This window comes from Eurosta solidaginis, chromosome 5 (genome assembly GCF_040869045.1).
Source record: "Eurosta solidaginis isolate ZX-2024a chromosome 5, ASM4086904v1, whole genome shotgun sequence".
NCBI classification, from domain to species: Eukaryota; Metazoa; Arthropoda; class Insecta; order Diptera; family Tephritidae; genus Eurosta; species Eurosta solidaginis.
The window spans coordinates 196,609,113-196,635,705 of record NC_090323.1 but is presented as its reverse complement, the minus strand read 5'-3'; the positions used below and the strand labels follow the sequence as shown (position 1 = coordinate 196,635,705).

General features: G+C 42.3%; 1 protein-coding gene across 1 annotated transcript in view; it reads left to right on the top strand.

Annotated features, from left to right (window-relative positions):
* Nucleotides 1–26,593, top strand: part of Cep290 (Centrosomal protein 290kDa) — a 34,241-nt gene that overhangs the window by 5,583 nt on the left and 2,065 nt on the right. Inside the window, exons 7-16 of the mRNA XM_067787294.1 lie at nucleotides 2,006–2,129; nucleotides 2,193–3,329; nucleotides 4,536–4,689; nucleotides 4,748–4,973; nucleotides 5,036–5,808; nucleotides 10,632–10,770; nucleotides 10,832–11,394; nucleotides 11,463–11,595; nucleotides 14,305–15,386; nucleotides 15,462–15,657. Coding sequence (XP_067643395.1) covers nucleotides 2,006–2,129; nucleotides 2,193–3,329; nucleotides 4,536–4,689; nucleotides 4,748–4,973; nucleotides 5,036–5,808; nucleotides 10,632–10,770; nucleotides 10,832–11,394; nucleotides 11,463–11,595; nucleotides 14,305–15,386; nucleotides 15,462–15,657 — 4,527 coding nt within the window. The remainder of the gene's footprint in view (nucleotides 1–2,005; nucleotides 2,130–2,192; nucleotides 3,330–4,535; nucleotides 4,690–4,747; nucleotides 4,974–5,035; nucleotides 5,809–10,631; nucleotides 10,771–10,831; nucleotides 11,395–11,462; nucleotides 11,596–14,304; nucleotides 15,387–15,461; nucleotides 15,658–26,593) is intronic.

Genomic DNA, 26,593 nt, shown 5'->3' with positions numbered 1-26,593 from the left:
GTTGCCTGATCCGAAACATGCCATGCCAGGTATCTCTGTTTCGCGTTAAAGTCAAATTGATCTAAAACAAGTCGATCAAGTCTTCTTCCACCTGTCCCTCGCAACTCAGTTGACATCTCAACCTGAAAGCTGAATCATTTCGTTAGTATAATAGTACGCAGGATTTCCTCGATATCAGCAGAGCATCTGCAAATAAGCTTTTTCTTAATATCCTCCTCATGAGATTGAGATTCTCATGTGACCACGCTAAAGTAGCTGGACAGCTTTATACTTAAGGAGAGGAAAGGGATTACAAATTAAAGCTAAGAAAACACCCGTTTGCAGAAAAGAAGCACAATAAAGCCCTCGAGACATCCAAAAAAAGTTGGCAAAGTACTATGCCAACAAACGCTCTGCGAACCTCTTTCTCAAGGACAAGTAGTCAACTCGCATTTAAGGAAAGCAACTTTCCTAGGGAGACGCGCGTCAATCGAGCTCAAATTCGATCTGGATGCTGTAATAGGTTAAACTTTTACTTGTCCAGAATCAAGCCCGGCATACCCAGTTTATGCCCCGCTTGTTAATTGTCCCTACATAACACGAACCACCTTTTCAATTGGTATAACCCTGTTTAAACTGCAAGTTTCCTCGGATCCCGTTAGAGGATATTGATGACAATTTGTGAGTGGTCACATCTATTGGATGGGGCGGAGCAGTGCTACAGGAGAGTGAGAGAAGATGCCTCTGTAACATAGTTTGGAGCTATGTATCCGCCGGCTTGTGGCCTTGGGGTAAAAATATTTCTTCGTATGCTTCTCTCAGGGGTTCTTATGGAGAACCTTTTCTCGATAGAGAGGGTGGAAAAAATGTAGTCCGCTTGAAATAACTTCCCGGTTATGGCCGCCAGGTCACTGCCGTGATATGGTGGTAGCGTGTTCCGTCCACCACAGCGAAGACCCTGGGTTGAAGCCCCGGGCAAAGCAACATCAAAAATTTAGAATCAAAATTTTTCAATTAGTTTTTTTAAGCGGGGCCGCCCCTCAGCAGTGATTTTACAAGCACTGCGAGTGTATTGCTGCCATGAAAAGCTTCTCACTGAAAGCTCGTCTGCCTTGCATATGCCGTTCGGAGGCGGCATTAAACATGTATGTCCGGTCCCGCCAAATTGGTAGTAAAAATTAAAAAAAGCACGAAGCAGTTCGGGAGAGAAGCTCGACCTGAAGTCTCTTCGGAGATTATAGCGCCTTGCATTGATTTTATTTATTTACGAACTAGAATGTTCAAATTTGTCATCGCACCATGGTAGGATTGCATTCAGTCTAACTGCGTTGGAGTTTGCCTAGAGTTTATCCCTGACCGAAAAGGCAGATCCCATCTATAACTTCTTTGGTGACAGCGATTGCCATTTCAGGGAGTTTCTAAAACCAGTACTTATGTTTTCCGATGGCTTCATAAAAAACTTCGTTAATTTCTGGAGCTGAATAAGCTGACTTCTCGAGTCCTAGGTAGGGTTTCCCCTAGTTATAAGAAAACCCCGATCGACAAGTCTCATGGAAAAACAATCTTTATTTTGTCGCTTCGTGAGGAACAAGCTCTTGGAAGATCTTCAAACTCATGGCAACTGTAGTAGACTTGATAAATATTTCCAATCCTATCATTCACCGTTCTTTTGAGGAAATGGAGTTTTGTTTTCTCGAAAGTTCAACGGAAGACCACGTGAGCGGGAAATGAGAACTCCGCGATGCAGTGGTTGGAATCGAATTTGGTTATGGAATTTAGTAGAATTTTAAGAAGGGTCTGAGAGTACGCCTTTGTGTGAGTTTCCTATCGAAACATACTTTTATTGAATCCTGGCAGCCTTGTGGTCATCAATACCAAAAGATTTCCGAACAGATTTAAATTTATATGGGTTCCTGAGTATGAGGGTATGGAAGGCTATAAAGAATGGTGATAGGACTGGTTCCAAATATAGTAGTTCACGATAATCCGAGGTAGCCCAACATGTAATTAATTTTTTTTTCACCAGATCCCAGACGAAACTAACCAAGTGATGGCGGCCGCTCAGATGAAATATCAAGATTTACTAGATGAGAACGATACTCTGAGGGCCGGGATGTTGGAAATACTGGAGAAATTAAGAGAATATGATGGTAAATATTTCTCATATATAAAAATTGTGATATTAATAAACGACTCTACCATCGTAATTGCAGCATCCTCAGATCACATCAGTATCGATACAGAAATGCTCTACCGACTACTCGAGGCATTACGCACAAGTTCAGTACCAGACACACCAAAGCGGCTACAAAATGAACTGCAATCTCTGAAAGCACGTGAAGAGGCTTTACGTGAAGTAATCAAGCAACAACAACAGCACCCTGACACTCACGACGCAGATGCGACAGATGATCTAAGCTCGGTAGAGAGTATGCGCGAAGGTACCGAGCAACTTAATGGCTCTATTGAAGATCTATCGCTGAATTTACCAAACGTGCTGGACTCTTCTACGCGACCCACTACACCCAATAAACATATAGATCAAAAGGAACTGCCTGTAATAAGTAAGATCGATAAGACTGATTTTGAGGCTCAAACACGTAAACTCGAGCTTGAAGTAGCTGAATTTGAAATGTATCGCGATGCGTTTGAAGATTTACAAGAACAAATGAAAGCAAGTGAAGTAGAGTTGAAACAGAATTATGCAAATTTGAGAGCCGAACTCATATGCGTACAAAGAGAGCTTAGTAAGGAGAAGAGCTCGTATGCTTTTATGCGTGTAGAATTTGATAATACGCTTAATGAGCTAAAACAAAGCGAATTGAGTCACATAGAGAAGGTGGCCGAGTTGCAGAAAGAACAATCGATACTCAGAGATAAGCTTGATAGCCTCGAAGTGGAGCATGAATATTTATCGCATGCGGGAAATTATAGCAAAGAAGATTACTTACAAGTGCAAGCAACCAATACAGAGTTACGCGCTCAATTGGCGTACATTACGGAACAACTCTTTGACGGGAAATTGGCGCCCGAGCTTCGAATAGCTGATATTTGTGCTGATTATGGTATTATAAATGAGAATCTACAGCTCGATTATTTAACAATTGTGGAATATGAAGAGTTACAAACATCACTAAAATCGGCTAAACAAGAGCGTGATGAGTCTATGCGAAAGTTGGCACAATTGGAAAGCCTACTTGAAATAGTGCAAAGTCAAATTCAATCCCAGCAGAAGTTATTGAATGAAATTACCGATAATCATGTTAACTTGCGTCATCTGGTGGCAGATCTGCAAAGTAGTAGCGAAGAGAAATTTTTATTGGCGAAAATGCAGCGGGAACTTGAGGGTGGTATGTACGGTTCATTTGTTTTTGGTACCTTCTAAGAACGACTTTTGGTTATTAAAGGCTCATTCAAAATTCATGCGACATTTTCCTAAGCGTTTCTATGCTATTTTGTACTTTCCTCAGGTAGACTTATATATTTAAGAAACCTTAAAACAGAACTAAAATTACATTGAACTATATGTAATTCGTTTAGGTTTCGTTAAAAAAAGACTGCTCCCTGACGATCGTGCTAAATAGCACTGAAGAGCGTAGGTGAAGATGGAGTTACTTTGTTTTCGATTTTCAATATTTGATCTGAAAACTCAACTAAGTACACAAGCACGCAAGTCATCCATTCTCTTTGGAACTCCCGCTGCTAGAATAAGCTGGAAGTTCTGAACTTCTCTAATTTGTGCTGCTTACCCAGGGAGGAAGTGCATTGCGACCTGATCAGCGGAGTTGATGACTCTATATCTCATAATGCGCACAGGAAACCAGTCAAATTGTGGCGCACGAGCCTTACGGTAAGCTTAAGCAACCTGACTTGAATCTTCACCCACTTCTCTTTAATAGTGATGCCGGTCATCTTCCGTCCACAATCACAATGACCACATTTACGTCATATCTTACAACCTCGTTGTAGAGTCAGCCTGATGTTCTCGTGGTTACGTAGAAGGATAGGAATCTCCCTTTGATAACTTTAACACTCTCTACTCATAGTATTCGTTGTCCTTGGTAAAGCATACAACGTTACCGCTTTTGATATTGTTTGACGTAATTAGCAGCGTATTCCGCCTTATTTGGCTTTCACTGTTCATTTTCTTTTCATTTACCACTATAGGTGCTCGTAGCGCTACCAGCGGCCTTCTAGTTGAATATTAAAGTGAAAGTCGTTTCCGTCTAGGAATCCGTTACGTCTGATATCGATACGTCCTTCGTTTGCTCTTTTTGGTTGCTTTGATGGTTGTTGTTTTGTTCTGAAAATTCTCACGTATTTCGTATGGCCCTCTTTTCCGCCTCAAAAAAACCTACATTGTTTGTAAAGATTTTATGAACTGGAAGATTTTAAGTGGTCGAATCAAATCATCAATATCGATAAGACTTACCGAAATCTTCGGGGAATGTCTTTAAGACTATTACTGCAATAACAAGAACAGGAAAAGCATTTCAGTAGGGATCGATCTCCTGATCGATTGCGGCTTCTTTAAAAACAATGTCTTTTCTTTTCAGCAAAGCAGGAGCTATCCAACTTTCGTTTGAAATATGATCATTTGCAACAAAAATTATCAACAATAGAACGAGACTCAAATTCTAAGGAACAAAAACTTAATCAACTCACCAAGAGCTTCCAGCTGGAATGCAGTACCAAAGATATCAAAATAAAGTAAGAGCTGCGAACGCGTTGTCATAATAAGCTGGATGTTACTTTTTTATATTCATAGGTTCCTACAAAAATCGCTACATATGCTACGGGAAAAGTATGCCAAATTCACTCCACTTATCTTCCTAACAAATTTTGTCTTTGCCTATACGAAATTCGCCAAGAAAAGTTTACACAATAATGAAAACGATAAAAAGGATGAACTCATTGAGACCGTTAAAGAATCAATTTTGGCAAAATTGAGAGATGAAAGTGGGCCAGCAGATGAGTCTCACAACTTAATAAATGTATGATAAGAAAATCCAATAAATTGACTATAAGTTAACAAATCCTTGCATTCATTTTTTAGCTTATCAAATCCGAAACGCAATGCAAGCTACTTGAAGCAAGTTTGCAAGATCTCCAAAAGAAGTGTGACACGTTGCAAGCGGAACTACTAGAACAACGCTTACATGCCGCACAAGAAACTGAGCATTGGCAAACTATTGTGGCGCTCTTCAGTGAGAATAGAAAACTAAGCAATACAACCGGTGATACTGGAGAGCAAGGGAAAGAAACTGTGCTTGTAAAGACAGACACATTTCCGCCTGCTCAAGAACAAAATGATGCAGCCACTAATACTGAAGCACCAGTACCAGCTGAACGTAAGCTATCGACGGCTACTACATCAGCTCAATTGCTAAGACAAAAATCAATTGTCGAAATGTTAGATAAAAATCTATCACCCATCGGCTCACCTAAACGACGCATACGTAAAGCGGATGCTACAACGCAAACCATTGGTGAGAGCGGTGAGCAATATAAAACTGAAGAGAAGTCGAAATCACATAAGGAAGAAGTTATGAGTTCTGAGCCACAATCGAATCAAGAACTCAACAGCGATGAAGATCAAGAAAAGAAGTTGAAAGAACAAAGCCGTGAACTAAGTAAAGAAATTACCGACGCCATTGTTCAAACCGCTGTTGAAGTAAAGGAAAATCAAAGTGTACAAACTGAATTGATGGCATCTAATGAGTCAAGTTCTCCACGAGAGTCGATGTACAAAGAACTTAAACACCAGATTACGGAAATGAAAGAAAAATTAAATGTACGAGATTCGGCGCTTGAGGAGAGTAAAGAACAGTGAGTATACTCATATATTAGCGAACTTCCGAACGTAAGCTAATGCTTAAAGAGTACATCCACTCTCAAGCCAACGATTAAAAAATCCCGTCACGTCCTCACTCGTAGGAAAACTAACTGGGTACCAACTTATTGGTGGTAATGCAGAAAGTTTAGGGGCTTCCTATCATCGATTCATTAAGAGTTGTAAAGACGACGATGAGTAGTGATCGGTGTATCACCTAATCTGCAACTGTTTGGGAGCTCCATTTATGGATAAGCCAGGTCGTGGAGTAAGGGCTTGGTATTCTTTATCAGGTCTTTAAAGGGGGTAATGGTGTATTTTTGTTGTATCACAACAGGCATACTGATATTGGCCTCTGCGTTCCTCCACAGTTGCCATTTCAACCTAACCGAACCTAGTGTGAGTTTTGAAATGGAACTGTGATAGGATGGAAACTACGCAAGGTTCCAAAAGGTGGGGAACAAACGAAGATTCAGATATAATGATGAGCTGTATAAGCCCTACGAAGGCATCGCATAGTTCGACGAATTAGAATCTAGCAGATGGCACCAATTAGGGAAGACAGTCCGGCTCAGAAGGGACTTTTAAGCGGAGTCCAACTATGCAAGCAGGGAAAAGAAAGCCTCACTTCGTTTGAAGGAGCAAGCGGAGTATGATTTGAGCTCCATTAATATTTAGAATTTAAGCCAGTTTGTGCAACAAAGAAGTAACGCGCGTTATTTACACTGTCCTACAACACAGAAGAACTAGGGTTTAGCGGTATAACTACTTTTTAGTGAGAGATGTGACGGAAACTTTATTGTCATATTTTTAACGTCGGCTATATTCCACTGTCCAAGGAAACTGCCTGTTTAAAAATTGTTGACCATAGAAATTTTGCTGTTAAAGGCTTAGTTCCAAATTACAATTGAAAGTCTAGATATTTAAGAGTTCAACCTGTTACTACGTCAAGATCGAAGTTCAGCCAGAGTAACATGCGACTCACTAAGAAACCTGCTTTCGTTTTCGGCATGAATTGGATATCTGAGTTTAATAACGACACTCATTGGATTTGACTGAACAAAATAGTATACCGTACCGACTCTGGGAGACATATTGAGTTATGGGAAGCACCAGTGTGGGCTGAAAGTTCCGTTGGTGCGGGTACTTGTTGGGCAGCATTACTGCTACTAAAAAGGTGGTGGTGGTACGCTTAGGCGTGGACTAGTCCAAACAATATTTGAAGATATTGCGGGGCCGACATATATAGGAAACTAGCACATGACAAACCGTTTGATGCAGCTATCATTTGCACGGGATGCAGTGGCAAAAATGTGGACGTTTTATGTTTGTTTATGTTTTTCGCGCAGACGCACAAACTCACTCTCTTCTATTTTGATGGGGAAATAAACTCGAATAGAATGGAACCAGCTGTCGTCTGAAGTGATATACTTAGCGCCAAGGTGGTTGTAGTACATGAACATAGATATATGTTTGTAGAAACGTCTCGATTGTTTTTCAAAAACCATGGGCAAATGCCTTTTAGAGACCATACTGAAGCTACTTACATGACACAAGGTCACAGAACAGTCTGTTAAACTAACTACTGAAAAATGTAAGGGAAAATCTGGATATGCAGTCTAATTTTTTGTTAAAACTTACATAATTTTGGAGATAGGTTCCTACTCTTCTAAAATTTCCAGGCCTGACATTGACAATGTATAGCTGGAAAAAAGTCAAATGAGAGATGTTCAGAGTTGTAAGTTCTCACAAAACCCAAGCAGATACCGGAGATCGATGGAGAGCTGTTCTGCTACTACTACTACTGCCGTAGCTGCCTTCAATTTTCTAGTTGAGACCATTTCTAGTAAGACTGTGCACAGAGATAAGCCCGCAAAACATATGAAAGATCCTTCTGAAAATAATAGAATTAAGTGAGTTTTAGGATTTCATTACGAGCTTTACGAGCTCTCTACATTTCGGCCCATCCGTGCCTAGATAAAATATACAGAGTATCTCTGATACGATTTTCAGTTGTGCACATTTTTGATTGCCTTATATGCCCTCTTAGTGTACCATTCCTTCAGGAGCTTTCATTATCGCAGATCTTTGGACTTGATAGTTCAGCTCCGACGCCTACTAATTACTGTATCTGCCTTTGTGGAAGGTTTCCAAAGAGGTAGGATAGAGTTAAAAGTCGACAGCGTACTCCAAAAAGGTTGGAAAGGAACGGTGGCTACTGGAAATGTGAAAGTACTTTAAAAGTTCTTGGCTGTAAACACCTAAACTAAAAACAAGTACAGAAGGCTAAGTTCGGGTGTAACCGAACATTACATACTCAGCTGAGATCTTAGCTGCGTTGGTTTCGTAGATGGTTTTTAAGTGGTTTTTAATTCCATATTACATACGTTTGGGAAATATCGACCAAATTGTAGGCCAAGGGTGACGTTTTTTGGAACGATTTTCCTTCAACCTTTATCAAATAAGGGAAAATCACCATGTAGTAAAATGAACCTAGGGTAACCTTAAAATGTGTTTTTATGACATGGGTATCAAATGAAAGGTATTAAAGAGTATTTTAAAAGGGAGTGGGGCCTAGTTCTATAGGCGGACGCCTTTTCGAGATATCGCCATAAAGGTGGACCAGGGGTGACTCTATAATGTGTTTGTACGATATGGGTATGAAATTAAAGGTATTAATGAGGGTTTTAAAAGGAAGTGGCCCTTAGTTTTATATGTGAAGTCGTTTTCGAGATATCGACCCAAATGTGGACCAGGGTGACCCAGAACATCATCTGTCGGGTGCCGCTAATTTATTTATATAAGTAATACCACGAACAGTATTCCTGCCAAAATTCCAAGGGCTTTTGATTTCGGCCTGCAGAACTTTTTCATTTTCTTCTACTTAATATGGTAGGTGTCACACCCAAATTTATGTACATTCTGCGTCAAAAAACCAATTCAATCACCATTTTTCATCCCTTTTTTCGTATTTGGTATAGAATTATGGCATTTTTTTCATTTTTCGAAATTTTCGGCATCGAAAAAGTGGGCGTGGTCATAGTCGGATTTCGGCCATTTTTTATACCAAGATAAAGTGAGTTCGGATAAGTACGTGAACTAAGTTTAGTAAAGATATATAGATTTTGGCTCAAGTTATCGTGTTAACGGCCTAGCAGAAGGACAGACGGTTGACTGTGTATAAAAACTGGGCGTGGCTTCAACTGATTTCGCCCATTTTCACAGAAAACAGTTATAGCATAGAAGTTATACCCTTACCAAATTTCACAAGGATTGGTAAATTTTTGGTCGACTTATGGCATTAAAAGTGTTTAAGCCGCCTCCAATAAGATCCAGACGGCGGCGAAATTCTTATGCGCAGCCGTGCGCGGCGAGTGGAAAGGTGCAAATTCACAAGTGCTGCCATCGTCAGCAACGATCCTTTTTTCAACGAATTAGTCAAGTACTATCACTCGGCAATCGCGGACGCGCTCTTGTATATATTTCTTCTATTTTTAATAGTTAAAGTAAAAAGCTCAAGTTTTAAGAAAATTATCTTCTTTCCATATCGTGGACAATTTAAAAGATAACCTGTGAAGTTGAAGTATGTGAAGAGTTGAAACTAATTTGCAATTATTAATTATTGGATAAATAAAACTAAATTTATAACATTTTATGAAAAAAAACTTCGAACCCTTTTATTTAGTGCAGAGTGAAGCGAAGAAAGACCAGGTGAGATTTGTTCAAAAAGTATTCTAGACAAATTAAATGAAAAAGGGCGGAGCCACGCCTATTTTGAAATTTTCTTTTATTTTTGTATTTTTTGCACCATATCATTACTGGAGTTGAATGTTGACATAATTTATTTATATACTGTAAAGATATTCAATCTTTGTTAACATTTTACTTTAAAAATTTTTTTTTAAGTGGGCGTGTTCGTCATCCGATTTTGCTAATTTTTATTTAGAACACACATAGTAATAGGAGTAAAGTTCCTGCCAAATTTCATCATGATATCTTCAACGGCTGCCAAATTACAGCTTCCAAAACTTTTAAATTACCATCTTTTAAAAGTGGTCGGTGCCACGCCCTTTGTCCAAAATTTTACTAATTTTCTATTCTACATCATAAGATCAACCCACCTACCACGTTTCATCGTTTTATCCGTCTTTGGTAATGAATTATCGCACTTTTTCTGTTTTTCGAAATTTTCGATATCAAAAAAGTGGGCGTGGTTATAGTCCGATTTCGTCCATTTTAAATAGCGATCTGAGATGATGAGTGCCCAGGAACTTATACACCAAATTTCATTAAAAGACCTCAAAATTTACTCAAGTTATCGTGTTTACAGACAGACGGACGGATGGGCATGGCTAAATGAATTTCTTTTTTCGCCCAGATAATTTTGATATATAGAAGTCTATATCTATCTCGATTAGTTTATGCCGTTACGGGGTACCGTTTTGCGAATAACATTAATATACTCTGTGAGCTCTGCTCAGCTGAGTATAATAATGAGCACAATAAAGCTCGGATTTCAAATCACAGTACTAAACCAGACAAAAAGTTGAACATATAACAGAAATCGCTTTTAGGCGATAATCAACATCAATGGGAGGATTAGGGAAAACTTTTTTAGATATCAACATGGACTCAAGAGTCATATGTACAAGCTGGAAACCGAGCTTATGTCGCTTCTGCGATAGTGTAGATCAAAGTGCAGATATAATCTTTCTCAACGGTGTCGTCATTTTGCATAGAATACAGAATATTTCTAGCTTGTTGATGCGAACTTAGTCTTGCATGTTCTATATTTCTATAAAAACTTCTATTATTTCAGGCTACAAAATGCTAACATGCGCATTGAAGAACTACGAAATCAATTGGAGAACTACAAGACTACAAGCAACTTAATTACTTCCACGGAGACCACAGCGAATGTTCAAACAGTCGAAACACCCAAAAATGATGTTATAGAGGTTCGTATATATTATTCAATGTCGTTTTAAATCAAACGTCAGCCTTTTCATTATTTCATAGAAAAATATCCTATCCTTCCACACTCTACTCACCGAGAAGGATAAGGCCATTAGTCAGTATCAAGATCTCTTACAAACCGAACGTGAGCAAATACAAATTACTACAACAAAACTAAACACTGAAATTGGCGATCTCAAGAGCACAATTACAAATTTGAACTTCAATATAAAAACCAAAGATATGGAAATTTTTGAATTGAAAACAAAACTAGAAATTGTGAGTGTGCGTAAACATTCAATAGAAAAGCTTGATCTAGCAACAGGAGCCGAGGGTGGTGGCGGCGGTGTTGATAGTAGCGATAATAGTTTGAATGAGCTAACCGACGAGAAGATCGAAGAAATGTTCGAACAAGACCCATCACCCGGACCGCCTGATGTACGAGATATGCGAAATGATAAATGTGGGCCATATGCTAACGAGCAGTTAGAGAAACAGGATTCGGAAACTTTGAGGGAGATACCTAATACGTTGATGAAACAAATTAAAGAATTGAAGGAGAAAGCAAGTTATTGGGAGAAAGCGCTAGCTGTGAAAGAGGATGAGTTAACGCTGCTGAAAGAAAAGTAAGTTGGTCAATAGGGAAATCGTCCACTTTCGAATTTTTTAAATTTCAAAATTGTTTTCTTTTCAGAGTAAATCTGTATGAGGAACGAGAAAAATCTTTAGGGTGTGCAGCAAATCCAGAAATAGATCAAATGCGACAACTGCTGGAGGAGAAGGACAAGCACATAAATGATCTTACCGAGACGCTTAATAATTTTCATGTAAGCTACACTACTTACAAATTGTTAGACCCTCTGTCCTACAAACTTTCGTGTATTCAACTCCAGCGAAATAATAGGTTAGGTTAGATAGATAGATGGCCAGAGAGGCAGCAACTACACGACCTATTGGTCCCGAGCCGTTCCTGCCAGTAGACCCACAGGAAATTAGGGCGCAGCTATTAGTAGAAGAAAGGGAAAAGAGATAAGAACACTGGCGCAATATACCAGGCCTGATACAATCTAAGTTACTATTAGGGGGTTACAGCACAACTCGATATAGGGCATTAATAGGCCTCTCGAAAGATAACCTAAGAATCCTAACAGCATTCTTACAGGACACTGTATACTGAACAGTCACATGCAAAAGCTGGGTATAATAACGAACAACACATGCCGATTTTGTAATCGTTCAGCGGAGACGGCGGACCATATCCTCCTGGAGTGTGACGCAATCTCAAGACGTAGGGCTAAGTTTATGGGCTGACCATGGCCAGAGCATTCTCACATCAAATCCATCAAGCAAGGTGAACTTCATCAAAGATGTCGGCTTGGATGAGGTGCTATGAAGCAGCTGAGGGCACAATAGACCAATGGTCGCAGTGCGATCCTCAATTAATTATCTATCTAGGTTAGGTTAGGTGGCAGCTGCCCTGACAACATGAAGGTACGTTATGATACCACATTGAATAACGGTGACGCAGCTATAGCTACTTAGAGAATCCTTGCGTAGCAACGCTGTAGTTTCTAACGAGACCGATCTCAATCTTGAATAAATCCGCCGAAGTTCCAAGTGATTCGCGACCGAAATAATTTCGCCTAGTTGTCGCAAAAGCAAAAGCTGTGCAATCAAGCATAAAGTGATTCGGTGAATACACCTCATCATCCTCTATACACCTATAGCAGGATGAGGTTTCGAGTATATTGAAACGTAGCGCAAGGAGCAAGTTAATAAAATGAGTGCGGTATGAGTCGCTTTGATTGACTGGGTTTCTTGTACTAAGTAATGTATTAATTTCACCCATTTTCCACAAGTCGTGAAATTTATAGTATCTAGTGACAAGTGTAAGCCCTTATGTCAAGATGCGCAAAGCCCAATAACTTTAATATTAGTTACACGAGTTCTTCCTTAGCACATTCTCAAGCACTGTTTAAACTCGGATCTACATGAATCATTTAGCGGTTTTAACTTATCTGCCATGATGTCCGTATTTGGTGAACCCATATGTTGAGTTCTCTAATAAGTCGTCAGGAAATTAGCTTCTCGCAGATAATCGAGTTGATTTGTTGTCAATTGGCCACTTTAGAACGAAAGTTACGTTGTATCACAGCAAGCAGATTAGAATCGTAATGGAACTCAAGGTGCAGGTAAGGTGCCAAGGTAAGACCTTGTAATTTTACACCCAATTATAAGCTACTCGATACTACCCCAGCGGGTTAGGGGGTTGGAATATAGCCGTGGTAGGTATGCCTGCCGTAAGAGGCGACTAAAATATCGGATTCAAGGGGTTTGCGCAATACATAGCTTCTCCAAACCCAATTATCAACCTCACCTATCCGTGCCGAATCCTGTTTCATTAACAGCCGAGGCTCTGGCTCTGTATCTAGGGGGTGGGAGGGCGTGATGGCCGAGAAGGTCGCATATGGTCATAACAAATCGTTCCCGAGATGGCCGAGCTTGGTACCGGAACGTACCGGATCTGCATCCGGCAAAGTACCATCAACTCGATAACACTCCCCAAGGCTTTCGGGGAGTGTCCTTGGTGCTACAACAACAACAACACCTACTCGACACTGAAGGGCTTAGGTAGGTAACATCATTCCACCGAGAGGGAAATTTGGCAGCGCTGCTACAACAACAACAACAACAGCAGAAATTTGGCAATGAACCAGTGCACAGATGGGTAGAAGGGCAGGTTTGCGGGTGTATTTTCTGTCAGAAGCTCGATGTAAGACGTAGCACTGTCAACACACATGTAAGCCGCAAGTTCACGTTACCCGAAGACTGTAGTTGCGGCGACTAATAATGAGGTGGATAGGATGCTCTCCACTACTGCTATGGTTAGAGAATTCAATATTTACTCCGATAGCCATCCGGAAATCAAGGCTCTGTGCTCGCCTGCAGTGTGATCATGGTAGTCCGGGGGTCCTCGTTTGCGATCGTCTCGAATGATTTTAAGGTTAGGATCATCTGCTACGCCAATCTCTTACCCAGATCGCGGCGGCTGTATCTTAATGGAGGATGATGGCTTGGGGTTTATTAATCTTTTACCGTCTAGCATCTCCGTATGTAAAAATAGCTTATTTCATCCTCATTTTATGACCTATTACAACGAAAATTCACGTAGTCCAAGTCAGCTTCTTCTACTGGGGTAGCTACAGCTCATTCGAACCTAAGTTTGCTCCCAACGACATGCGGTTAATGGCAAAGTATAACCTTCATCGACTCCGACTTACAACGGTGGACCCAACTGCCAAAGGAAAGCCAACTGACGACAGTATCCATTCGATTCCCTATGGCAGTTGGGTCTGAGCGAATTCATATCCACCATTCTGGCAGCTGCCCTCGGGGATGCCTTTTGCTGTTACTTCGACAATAAACCTCCTACCCATAGACCTTCTTACAGACAGGGTCAACAAAACCCTGTGGTTACTGTGGAACGCATCCACGTCAGCTATTAAGAAATGTTAATTTTTTTCGCTCTACAATAGGATGATCAACAACGCTACTTCAAGGATTCATCCAGCTATTCGGCTGACCAGATATCCAAGCTACATGCCGATCTCACACGTACCGAAGCCACCAACAAAATTTATCACACACAAGTTGAGGCGCTGCGACGTCAGATCACGAGCTTAACACAACGTGAAAAGCAAGCGCGCGAGCTCAACAAATCGCTTCGCAATCAACTGATAAAACGTCCCGTGGTCTCCATTAAAACCGAGCTGAACGCACGTGTTAAGAATGAAAATCTACAAAAACGTATACACACACTCGAGCTCGATCTTGAGGATGCACATGCGCAAATACAACGCCAACAAATAATGCTCGATGCAAAGCGTGCCAAGAGTGCATCCGAAGTTGGCCTGTGGGAAAAACAAAAACGTTGGCAACAAAATGCCGAAAAATTCAAATCCAAGTACGAAGAGACCGAAGCAGCTTTGGAGAAAACGCGTACGCTGCTGCAATCGGCGCGCACTATGATAGCACGATTGGAAAAAGAGAAGCAAACATTGGAATCGAAACTTGGTCGAGCGGGACTAGCAGGTAATGCGTTACAATCAATGAAATGTTGTCGCACACCATCGTGTCCAAATCTACATCATGGTGGTGGTGGTGGCAGCAGCTGCGGCGGCGGTAAATATACATCTTCAGAGAGTCCAGAAACATATACGGGTGCGAGTAGCGAATGTAGTTCTCCCATACACAGTGTCCACGCACACGACAATCGTCAGAAGCAAGTGCAAGCGCATTTCTATGGTGCGGCCAGTGCTGCGGGAGGAGTATGTGGTGGTGCGACAAGCGACAAACACCAGCCACACGCAGAGTTGATTGAAGCACTCAAAGCGCGTATTGAGCTTCAACAACGTAAAATACTCACAATGGAATTGGAGGGTAAGGGCAGCAATGCGCTCACTACCGAAATGGAAAAATTGCAGGAGAAACTATCAGAGATCGAGGCGCGAAATATACGTTTGGAGGCGAAGAATTTGCAGCTGCAACTTGACAACGATCTACTCAGACAAGGAGATGTAACCGAACGTTTGCAGAAACGTATCAAATATTTGGAAGAGTAAGTGCGATGCTCTTGTTTAGTTTTCGATAAGAAGGGAATGCTTATTTAAATTTCCAAAATTTTGCTCTGCAGTTACATCATTGCTTTGAAGGAAGAGATGGCGCAAGCTGAAGCCCGACGTGAACTTTGCAAATGTTCTGGTATCAAGCTCAACACACAATTGGGACACTCAGCAGAGCAAACTATACTCTCATTGCGTGGTATTGTGGAAAAGTTGCGAGCAGAAAACAAATTCCTCAAAGATGGGCGACGGACGTGTGAAAAAAAAGTGAGTTCATGTTTAATTTCTCCACCAAATCTTACTTTTTGTTAATAATATTGTAACGAATTTACTTGCAAATCCTCTTATTTGCAATTCTCTGCTAAGTTCGAATCACTAAACTGTTGAATAAATAAATCCAATTTGTAATAATGCAAAATGGCCTTTATTAAAGTACTTCACAATAACACTCAAACTGTGCAACGAATAGCTTGCTTAATAACCGAACTGATTGATAGCTCAAATGAAACTCTACTATTCAAAATAATACTGTTCTTGCTCGCCAGATAGCGTCTTAGTCGAAATTGCTTGACAACTCAAATCAAACTGAATTTCAGCGCCTCTACAATTGCCGCCTTTTATACTCTTGGATTTCAACGTTCGCATCTTCTAGGCGCTTCCAGAATCTACTAGTCCAGCAGCTCTCAAACTTCTCAGCTGTAACTACAATTGCATGATTTTATAGTTTCTCATTGCATACTTTCAGGAGTATCTCAGATATATGCATGTGTTTGTGCATTGACTCTCCGCTGCTCGTATACGTACATGGTACATATGTGTAGACGCAATTATTGTTTCGTTTATGTAGATCAGGGCTATTCAAAACTGAAAGTGCACCTGTATTAATGAGAGCGCAATCGTGCGGGTAAATTGATTTTTCATTTAGTCGCTTACTAGCAAGCAACGAGCTAACAACAAACATATGCATCGCGCATAATTTTCAAACATATTTTGATACCGATCCGCCGATACCCATCACCAATGTTGCTACGCCAAGTGCCAAGCGATGACTAACTCAATTAACGACGACAGAGCGAATCATATGCGTGGGAATTGAGAGGGCACAATTGTGCTATGAAATGAATAGCCCTGATGTAGATACATAATGATTGATCTATGGATGTGAATTCACGTCACTGCTTATCATCGGCTTAGAGACGATAGCATCGCTCAGTGCTGCTAACATTCGTTACACTGCCTTCCACCTAAATCTTATCGTCCCGATCAGACAAATCTCTCGATCTATACGCTGCCAGCCTTTCCAAATGAACTACTCTTCTAATCCGTGGTTTCCCAGTGGTTTGTATGCGATAGATGGTATCACTGATCTTCTTCACAACTTTGTACGGGCCTTCCCAACTGCACCGAATCTTGGAGGGAACACCTTTCCGCCGGTGAGGGTTGTATAACAGTACCAAATCTCCCTCCAAGAAACCTTCCGAATTTTTGTTCTCATTGTACCTGCGTTTCATCTTACTACTCATTAGTCTTGATCGTTCCCTCGCACTCTGTTGTTTGGCCAATGAACTTCTTCGCAGAGCTTGCACTTGACGGATTGACTATGCATCATCATTATCGTCTGGACGTTTCACAACAGTAGTGCGCGCTGGCTTGAAACCACCCTTGCATTCCATCTGAAAAATTCTTTCAGTCATTTTAGTGCGTCCATTAGGTTTTATCGATGCCGGTCTTTCTCGCAGGTACTTTTAATTTCGGTTTATTTGGCACATTCGATCCATCACCCTTTTCTTTTGACTTTCGTGGCCCTTGTCGAGTCTTCTCCACCATTACTCGATTACTATTGAACCCTTTCTCCAACTTGAAGTTAAGTGGTATATCCTGGTTCTCATAACGCATCACCCTTCTCTTCATATCGATCTTGATGTCGTGGTCAACCATGAAGTCCACTCCCAATATGACTTCTTCAACGATCTTCGCCACAACGAATTTGTGTAGAACCGTGACCTTTCCAATCAAGACTTCACATACCACTTCTCCCAGAACTTGGTTATACTCGTCAGTGACCGTACGCAACTTTGCTCCAGGTAACGGTTTTACTCTCCTGTTGACCAAGTCAGATCGGATCAAGGAATGAGATGCGCCCGTATCTACAGTCAGTACACGCTCCTTGCCATCCACATTCCCTCTGACGGTAAGACTGCTTGATTTCCTTCCAATTTGCGACACAGATATCACAGGACATTCAATAGCCGGGGCAAGTTTTCGTTCTTTACATCCGACACGCTCTTGCTCATTTCCTCCAGCTTTGCGTTTACGGCCACCCACATTGTTGGAACTGTTAGGACCAAGATCGCAATGACGTGCAATGTGACCGGACTTCCCGCATTTGAAGAATTTGATAACTTTTTCACTCCGCTTTTGCGATCCTTTCAGCGCCTCCAATATTGCGTCTACCCACTCTGGCCTTTCTACTTCCACACGGCGTGCTTTGAAAACTGGCTTACACAGAAGCGACGCTGTTTCCTGAATCAGAGCTTGTGACACCGTTTCTGCGAATGTTAGCTTTGGGTTTGCGTATGTAGCTCGCTTTGTTTCGACGTCCCGTATGCTATTTATAAAGCTCTGAATCTTTACCCTTTCAGTGTATTCCACGGGTGCGTCCGCATTTGCTAAATGTGCTAGCCTTTCAATATCCGACGCAAACTCTTGCAATGTTTCACCAGGTCTCTGGAAGCGGTTCAGCAACTCCATTGGGTATATCTGTCTCCTATGCTCAGTTCCGTATCGTCTCTCTAGAGCGCCCATCAATGCTTCATAACAGTTCCGTTCGCCCTCTGGAATGGTTTGTAAAATCTCAACTGCAGGCCCTTTCAACGCCATGAACAGTGCAGCAACTTTATCTTCCACATTCCAGTTGTTCACTGCTGCGGTCTTCTCAAACTGTAGCTTAAAGACCTGGAAAGGAACAGAACCGTCAAAGGATGGTGTTTTTACCTTTGGATTACTCGCTGAAACTGCTGGACGATTTAGTTGTAACTGCTCGATACGTCCTCTCATAGCATCCACCTCGGCCTCGATTTTATCCTGTCGACCACTGAAGCCTTCATGAAACTGGTTAGTTTTTCTTCCATATGCGCTTCCAGTTTAGATGATATACGGACTTCCTGCTCTTCTAGTTGTGTGGAGATCTGAGATGATATCTGTGCTGAAATTTGTTCCGACATTTCGTTCCGACGCGTTTCTTGTTCTTCAATCTTTGATGTTATTTCTGACGACATTTCTGCAATATGTGTCTTCTGTTCTTCCAATTGTGATGACATGTTGGTAGATATTTGTGATGACATTTCGGACATTTGTGCCGATATTGCAGCCAATATCATGTTCAGGTCTGTGTTCGCCATTGTCTGCGGTGTTTCATTTTTCTCTTCAATTTTTGTTGTTGTCTCGTCCTCATCAGAATAAAAGATATACTCGTCCACATCAATTCCTTCTGCTTCCATTGCCACTCGTAGCCGTGCCTGAAGTTCGAGTTTAACGCCGCTTGCATTCAATCCACGGCTCTCCAACTCCTTCTTTAGTTACTGGATCTTCAATTCACTGAACTTTGCCATTTCAGTGTTGTCCTCTGGAATTTATTCAACAATTCCTCTTCTGACACCAATTGTAACGAATTTACTTGCAAATCCTCTTATTTGCAATCCTCTGCTAAGTTCGAATCACTAAACTCTTAAATAAATAACTCCAATTTGTAATATTATTAAAGTACTTCACAATAACACTCAAACTGTGCAACGAATAGCTTGCTTAATAACCAAACTGATTGATAGCTCAAATGAAACTCTACTATTCAAAATAATACTGCTCTTGCTCGCCGGATAGCGTCTTAGTCGAAACTGCTTGACAACTCAAATCAAACTGAATTTCAGCGCCTCTACAATTGCCGCCTTTTATACTCTTGGATTTCAACGTTCGCATCTTCTAGGCGCTTCCAGAATCTACTAGTCCAGCAGCTCTCAAACTTCTCAGCTGTAACTACAATTGCATGATTTTATAGTTTCTCATTGCATACTTTCAGGAGTATCTCAGATATATGCATGCGTTTGTGCATTGACTCTCCGCTGCTCGTATACGTACATGGTACATATGTGTAGACGCAATTATTGTTCCGTTTATGTAGATACATAATGATTGATCTATGGATGTGAATTCACGTCACTGCTTAGCATCGGCTTAGAGACGATAGCATCGCTCAGTGCTGCTAACATTCGTTACAATATTATAAATGTGAACGTTTGAATATTTTTATATCCGGATTATTGTTTTTGTAAATTAGGGACGTCAGAACAGTCAGGTGGATTTTGATGACGTTGTCATACAGATAGCTAAAAAGTGGAAGGATCTACTGCCAATGTTTTCGTTGTAGCAGTGCTTCCCCCATCCAATAGGTGTGACCGATCACAAATTGTCATCAATATCCTCTAACGGGAGTTCAAGGAGACTTGCTGCTTCAACAGGGGTGGACCATAATGAGAGGGGTGTTAGAGGCGTTGGTTCCACATTACAATGAAAGAGATGGTTGGTTTCATGGGGACACATTGCTTGCTGGTATGTCGGGGGTGTTTCTGGATAGGTAAGAGTTTAACCTGTTGCAGTATCCAGATCGAAGTTGAGCTAGAGTGACACGCGTTTCCCTAGGGAGTCTGCAAGTTTAGGGTATTCTTCCTTGAGTACAGGATTCACCGGGCAATGCCGGACATAGAGGTCCGACGCCTGTTTGTGGAGTTCACTGAGGACCTGCTTATGTTTTTTGGCTTCATGCGGCTCTGTTCTCAGTGCCGTATTTCCCCATAATGCTTACGGAGATTACTCCTTAAGTCCCTGGGCGGTGTTGGCTCATCAATCAGATGTCTGTTGGGATGCCCAGGTTTCTGGGTATTCAGCAGGAACTGTTTGGTTAGCATTTCATTTCTCTCCCTGGTGGGGAGTATTCTCGCCTCATTATGTAGATGGTGCCCGTGGCGGTTCTGAGGGCAGTATTTTGGCAGGCCTGTAGCCTCTTCCAGTGAGTTGTCTTTAGGCTTTGCGACCATATCGGGGATGCGTAGCATGCAATCGGCTGGCCAATGGCTTTGTAAGTGGTAAAGAGCGTTTATCTTTTCCCCATGCACTGCCAGCAAGAGATTTGAGGATTTTATTACGGCTCTTTATTTTCGGTACAGTGGCGGCTGCATGCTCACCAAAATGTAGACATTGGTCGAACGTCACACCCAAGATTTTGGGGTGTACGACAGTGGGTAGCGTCGTGCAATTGACGTGGATGTTCAAAATGGTCGACATTTGGGACGTCCATGTTGTAACTAAGGTCGCCGATGATTTAGTCGGTGATAATATCAGGTTTCGCGAGGTGAAAAAACTGGAGAGATCAGCGAGGTAGCAGTTTATTTTGTTACAAAGCTCATCGATCTGTGGGCCTGGGCCTGTGGCCATTATTGTGCAGTCATCGGCGTAGGAAACGATAGTAACTCTTTCTGGTGGCGAAGGTAGCTTTGATATTTCTTGTAAAAGGGGGTATCGTGCCCACTGAGGACAGTTCGTTTTAAATTATTTTTTGACTTTCACGGTTTTAAGCAAGGAGATCTAAGCATTTTTTTTAAGAAGTGTCTTCGAAACCCTCGAGGGAAGTTTTCTAAATATGTGCCTTTTTGACCTATCCCTGTGATGGTTTGGATATAGGTCATACTTTATTCAGCTCAGGGTCTAAGCATTTTTTGAAAAGTTGGTAGAGTCGTCAGCTGTCACTTGGAAGGAGTACGCAAGACTATTCGGGAGGTTTTCAGGATCATTTCGTAAGTACTTAGGGATCATCGGCGTTGTTTAAGGATCATATCGTAACTTTTTAGGAACCCGTTCCGAATAATTTTCTGGCTTTCTCTGCATCATTTCGAGACCGTATCGGAGTTATTTGAGAACCATTTCACAACTATTTCGCGACGATGTCGGATAGTTTCCGGTCCAATTTCACGTCCATCTTCGGACCATTTTTGGGTTATTTCCGAATCATATCGGGATCGTTTTCGTTATAACTTTGAGACTATTTCCGGGACATTTCGGGAGTATTTGTGATATCATTTTAACACGTTCGGGATCATCTTTATAATTTTGGCGTCATTTCGAGGTCAATTCTGAATTATTTCGAAACAATCATTTTGGGACTATCTTTGGAACAATGTGGAATCAATTACTGGATCATGTCGGTATTTTTTAGAAGTTATTGCGGGTTTTGTTTTCTGCATAATTTCGGGATTGTTTTCGAATCGTCTATCTCCCGATATATTTAGGATTACTTTCCGGACCAATGGGGGCCTACTTCGGGATTATTTTAGATTTCTATAGTAACTGTTCCGGAGCCACTTTTGAATGATTTCAGGACTTTCTCTGTATTATTTCGGGACTGTTTTCGTGTTTTTGTTGTTGTTGTAGCAGTGCTTCGCCCCACCAAATAGGTGCGACCGATCACTAATTGTCATCAATATCCTCTAACGGGAGTCCAAGGAAACTTGCTGTTTCAACAAGGGTGGACCATAATGAGAGAGGTGTTAGAAGCGTTGGTTCCACATTACAATTAAAGAGATGGTTGGTGTCATATGGGGACACATTGCAAGCGGGCATACATTTTGTATGTCGGGGTTGATTCTGGATAGGTAAGAGTTTAACCTGTTACAGTATCCAGAACGAAGTTGAGCTAGAGTGACTCGCGTTTCCCTGGGGAGTATGCAAGTTTTGGGTACTGTTCTTTGAGTTCTTGATTCACCCGGCAATTCCCGGCATAAAGGGCCGACGCCGGTTTGTGTTCACTGGGGACATGCTTGTGGTTTTTTGCTTCATACGGCTGAGTTCTCAGGTGCCGTATTTCCTCATAATGCTCACGGATGTGACTTCTTAAGCCCCTGGGCGGTGCTGGCTCATCAATCAGATGTCTGTTGGGATGCCAAGGTTTTTGGGTATTCAACAGGAACTGTTTGGTAAGCATCTCATTTCTCTCCCTGATGGGGAGTATTCTCGCTTCATTATGTAGACGGTGTTCTGGGGACATAAGAAGACAGCCCATGGCGGTCTTGAGAGCAGTATTTTGGCAGGCCTGTAGCTTCTTCCAGTAAGTGGTTTTTAGGCTTGGCGCCCATATAGTGAACGCGTAGCATGCAATCGGCTGGCCAATTGCTTTGTATGTGGTAATGAGCGTTCCTTTATCTTTTCCCCAAGTACTGCCAGCAAGGGATTTGAGGATTTTATTACGGCTCTGGATTTTCGGTACAATTTCGGCTGCATGCTCACCAAAATGTAGATCCTGATCAAACGTCACACCCAAGATCTTGGGATGTAGGACAGTCGGTAGCATAGTGCCATCGACGTGGATGTTCAAAATGGTCAACATTTGGGACGTCCATGTTGTAAATAAAGTCGCGGAGGATTTAGTCGGTGATAATGCCAGGTTTGGCGAGGCGAAAAAACTGGAGAGATCAGGGAGGTAGCCGTTTATTCTGTTGCAAAGCTGATCGATCTGTGGGCCTGGGCCTGTGGCCATTATTGTGCAGTCATCGGCGTAGGAAACGATAGTAACTCCTTCTGGTGGCGAAAGTAGTTTTGATATGTAGAAATTAATCAAAAGTGGGGATAGGACACCACCCTGTGGCTCCCCTTGTTTAATTATTCTTGGTTTTGATGTTTAGTTTCTAAATTGCACCGATGCCTGCCGACCACCCAGATAATTTGCGGTCCACCTTTTAAGACATGAAGGAAGAGTAGACCCTTCCAGGTCTTGCAGTAACGTGCCATGGTTGACCGTATCAAAAGCTTTTGATAGGTCTTACGCAACGAGTACTGTTGTATGGTGGGGGTTTTGATTTAAACCGCAATTTATCTGGGTGCTAATGGCATTTAGCGCGGTGGTGGTGCTATGGAGTTTTCTGAAGCCATGCTGATGACAGGCTAGCTGCAAATTTGCTTTGAAGTAGGGGAGCAAAATGGCTTCAAGCGTCTTGGCTACTGGCGATAGGAGAGATATCGTGCGATATGACTCTCCTATGTTAGCTGTTTTTCCAGGCTTTAGTAGCGGGACCACCGATGGCGTCCTCAACCTCTTTGGCGGTGATGGTAATTGAACACGCGCTGAATTTATGTTTATGTGCGTGTCTGTTGGCCCTCCGTCTATCTTTTTTATCGACCGTAGAATGCATTATATATTGTCGGCAGGAAGCGCTCGCGCATTTTTTCGCATCCTACAGCACTTTATCGCCAAAGGCGATAACAATTTGGTCATTGTGCTTAGTCGGATTCGACAGGGACTTTATGATGGACCAAAGCTTACCTACCACGGCAGAGAAGTTACAACCGCTTAGGTGCTCCTCCAATTTCGCCCGCTTGTGTTCATCCACAAGCAATCTGATGCGTTGGTTTATATCCCTTATTTGGGGGTCGCCGGGATTGAGCTATCTTATAAGGTCACGTTCTCTCGCTAAATTTGCGGCCTCCGCCGGAAAGTGAAGCCGAATTTCGGGAATTTCACCGGCGGGAATGTAGCGAGTCGAGGCGGATTCAATGACCTTGCGGAAAGCACGCTCCCCTTGGCGAGCATCAGTCGGGATAGGGAGGGCAGCAAAGCGGTTGTATGTAAAGGATTTGTATTCGTCCCACTTTCCTTTTGTAAAGTTTATGAAAGTGCGTTTTTCTGTAACGATGAAGTCGGCGGTACACTCGAGCGAAATAAGTATTGGCAGATGGTCGGATGCCAATGTTACCATCGGCTGCCAGTTGGCGCAGTTTACGAGTACTGCACTCACGATTGATATATCCGGCGAACTGTGACAGCTTCGTACTTCACGTGTAGGGGCGTCTCCGTTTATTGTGCAGAACATCGTTTCTTCTATTTGATCCGCCAACATCTCACCCGTACTGTCTGCCTACAAGTTTGAATGGCACAGATCGTGATGGGCATTGAAATCGTCTAAGATAATGAGAATATTGCCAGTGAGTAAGGCGCTGATATTAGGGCGGTGTCCAATGGGACAACAGGTGGCAGGAGAAATGTAGATGTCCCTGCGGCCGATGTCGGGATGAAATATATGATATTGCACAGAGTGGTATATGATAAACGCGAGGTCGCCTCCATTTCCGCTCTCGCGATCTTTTCTGTGAACATTATACCCAGAACAGGTCTGCAGAGCAGATCTGGCTATGAGTTTAGTCTCTTGAATCGCAGCAATGCGGATGTTGTGCCGCTTCATGAAATCGACTATCTCCGTGATCTTTCCAGTTAATCCATTACAGTTTGACTGCAGCATTCTTAAGTGCGACGGGGGAGACGTCGTCACTATGGGAGTAAGTGACGGGTGGCTACGCCTGGGTTGTGAAAGGCTACGACGCAACTGCTGTTGTGGCCCTGGGACTGGACGTCCTTGGGTAAGCATTGGAGTACCCGGTGGATTTGGGTATGCGGCCTGGCAACATGACGCAATGAAACCCGTCGGGGGGTTGCCGTCGCGGAGACCGGAACATCTAGGAAAGTGGCACCGTCCAAGGCAGGAGCTGCATTGGGCGGATGTCGCAAACATATATATTCTGTGCTGGCAAACGGTGCAAAAGGAGGTAGGGACCAAGAGTCTGTTTCCCTGACCTACACGATTGCTGCCGGAAAAGAGGGTGACAAGAGAGGGGCAGGGGCTGTTGTTCGGCATTACTACCGACTCTACTACGGAGATTGTAGGTGAGTGGGAGCAGCCGTATGAGTTGGTGGCACCGTGAGGCGCGAGCTGTAGCGGGTACTTGTTGTGGATTGCTGAGCAGCGGGGCTGCTGGAAGGTAGTGGGGGCACTAAGGCGTAGACTACGGGACGCCCTTGGGCGTGAACAGCAAGGAGCCACAAAAGATTTATAGAAGTTACGTGGACGTCTGGTTTCGGAATCTAGCCCAGAACAACCTGTCCGAATCAACCATCCCTTACACGAGACACACTGACACGAATATGACCGTCCTAAAAAGATTCTTTTCCGGCAGACGCAGCAAAGCCATTTCTCAGGACCGGCGTCAGGAGACGGACCCGTATTGGGTTCGATACCTTCACGGAGCAAGAGAATATGGAGCAGTCCCGCTGCAAGGAGCTGCTGGGAGGATGACAATTTGAGGGAGGGACGCAATAAATTAGATGGGGTTACACTGAAACGACAGTCCTTGTTCGGGAAAAATCCCGGGTCACTCCGGTACATAGAACTGACTGCCTTGGGAAGCGATTGTTTTCGTGTCGAAAGAATGTACTTCGGAATAATTTCGCAACCATTTCCGAAAAATTTCGTATATTTTTATCAATTCGGGATACTGCCCAGATTATTTTGGTATCATCACAGCGCTGTCTTCAGATCATTTCGGTATCTGCCTTTGAAACATTTAGCGATTGTTTTTTTGGTAATTTCGGGATGGCTTTCTCATCATCTCGGACCTTTTCTTGATAGTTTCACGAGTCTGTTCAGGATCATTTGGAGGCTATTTCTGAATGCTTCTCGATATAGTTTCGAGACCATTTCGTAATTTTTTAAAGATTATATCGTTAATATTTGGAAAGTGAAACTATATGGTAAGCAGGTTGAACTTTTCAAACTTTCTGCTAGAGCAAAAACCATATAAATGGCGGGGTTCTCAAACAGACTAGAAGGGCTTTGATGCATGAGATGAGTTCATAAAGGCAAATCTATTGCACGTGGTAAACTTTTTGAAAATATACTGAAGGCCGGTAGATGCGTATTCGGAGCAATCGGCTGGATCATGCTTTACCGGAATCTTATTTCTATTCTGCAAAATGTTTTTTAAGGTGTTAAGTGGCACACACCTAATATTTAAATTTAGCTGTGTTTAATAGATCAAGTTCCCACCATGAATGGGCATCCCAACTGAACAGGGCGAACAACAACCACTTCACATCAATTATCATTGTTCTAACGGAAGAAAAGTTCCGACAAGATTTTTCGAGTCGTATCACAACCCCTGGTATCGGTGCAATTTAGAAACGAAACATCAAAACCAAGAAGAGTTAAACAAGGGGTGCCACAGGGTGGTATCCTATCCCCACTTTAGATTAATTTCTACATATCAAAGCTACCTTCGCCACCAGAAGGAGTTACTATTGTTTCCTACGCCGATGACTGCACAATAATGG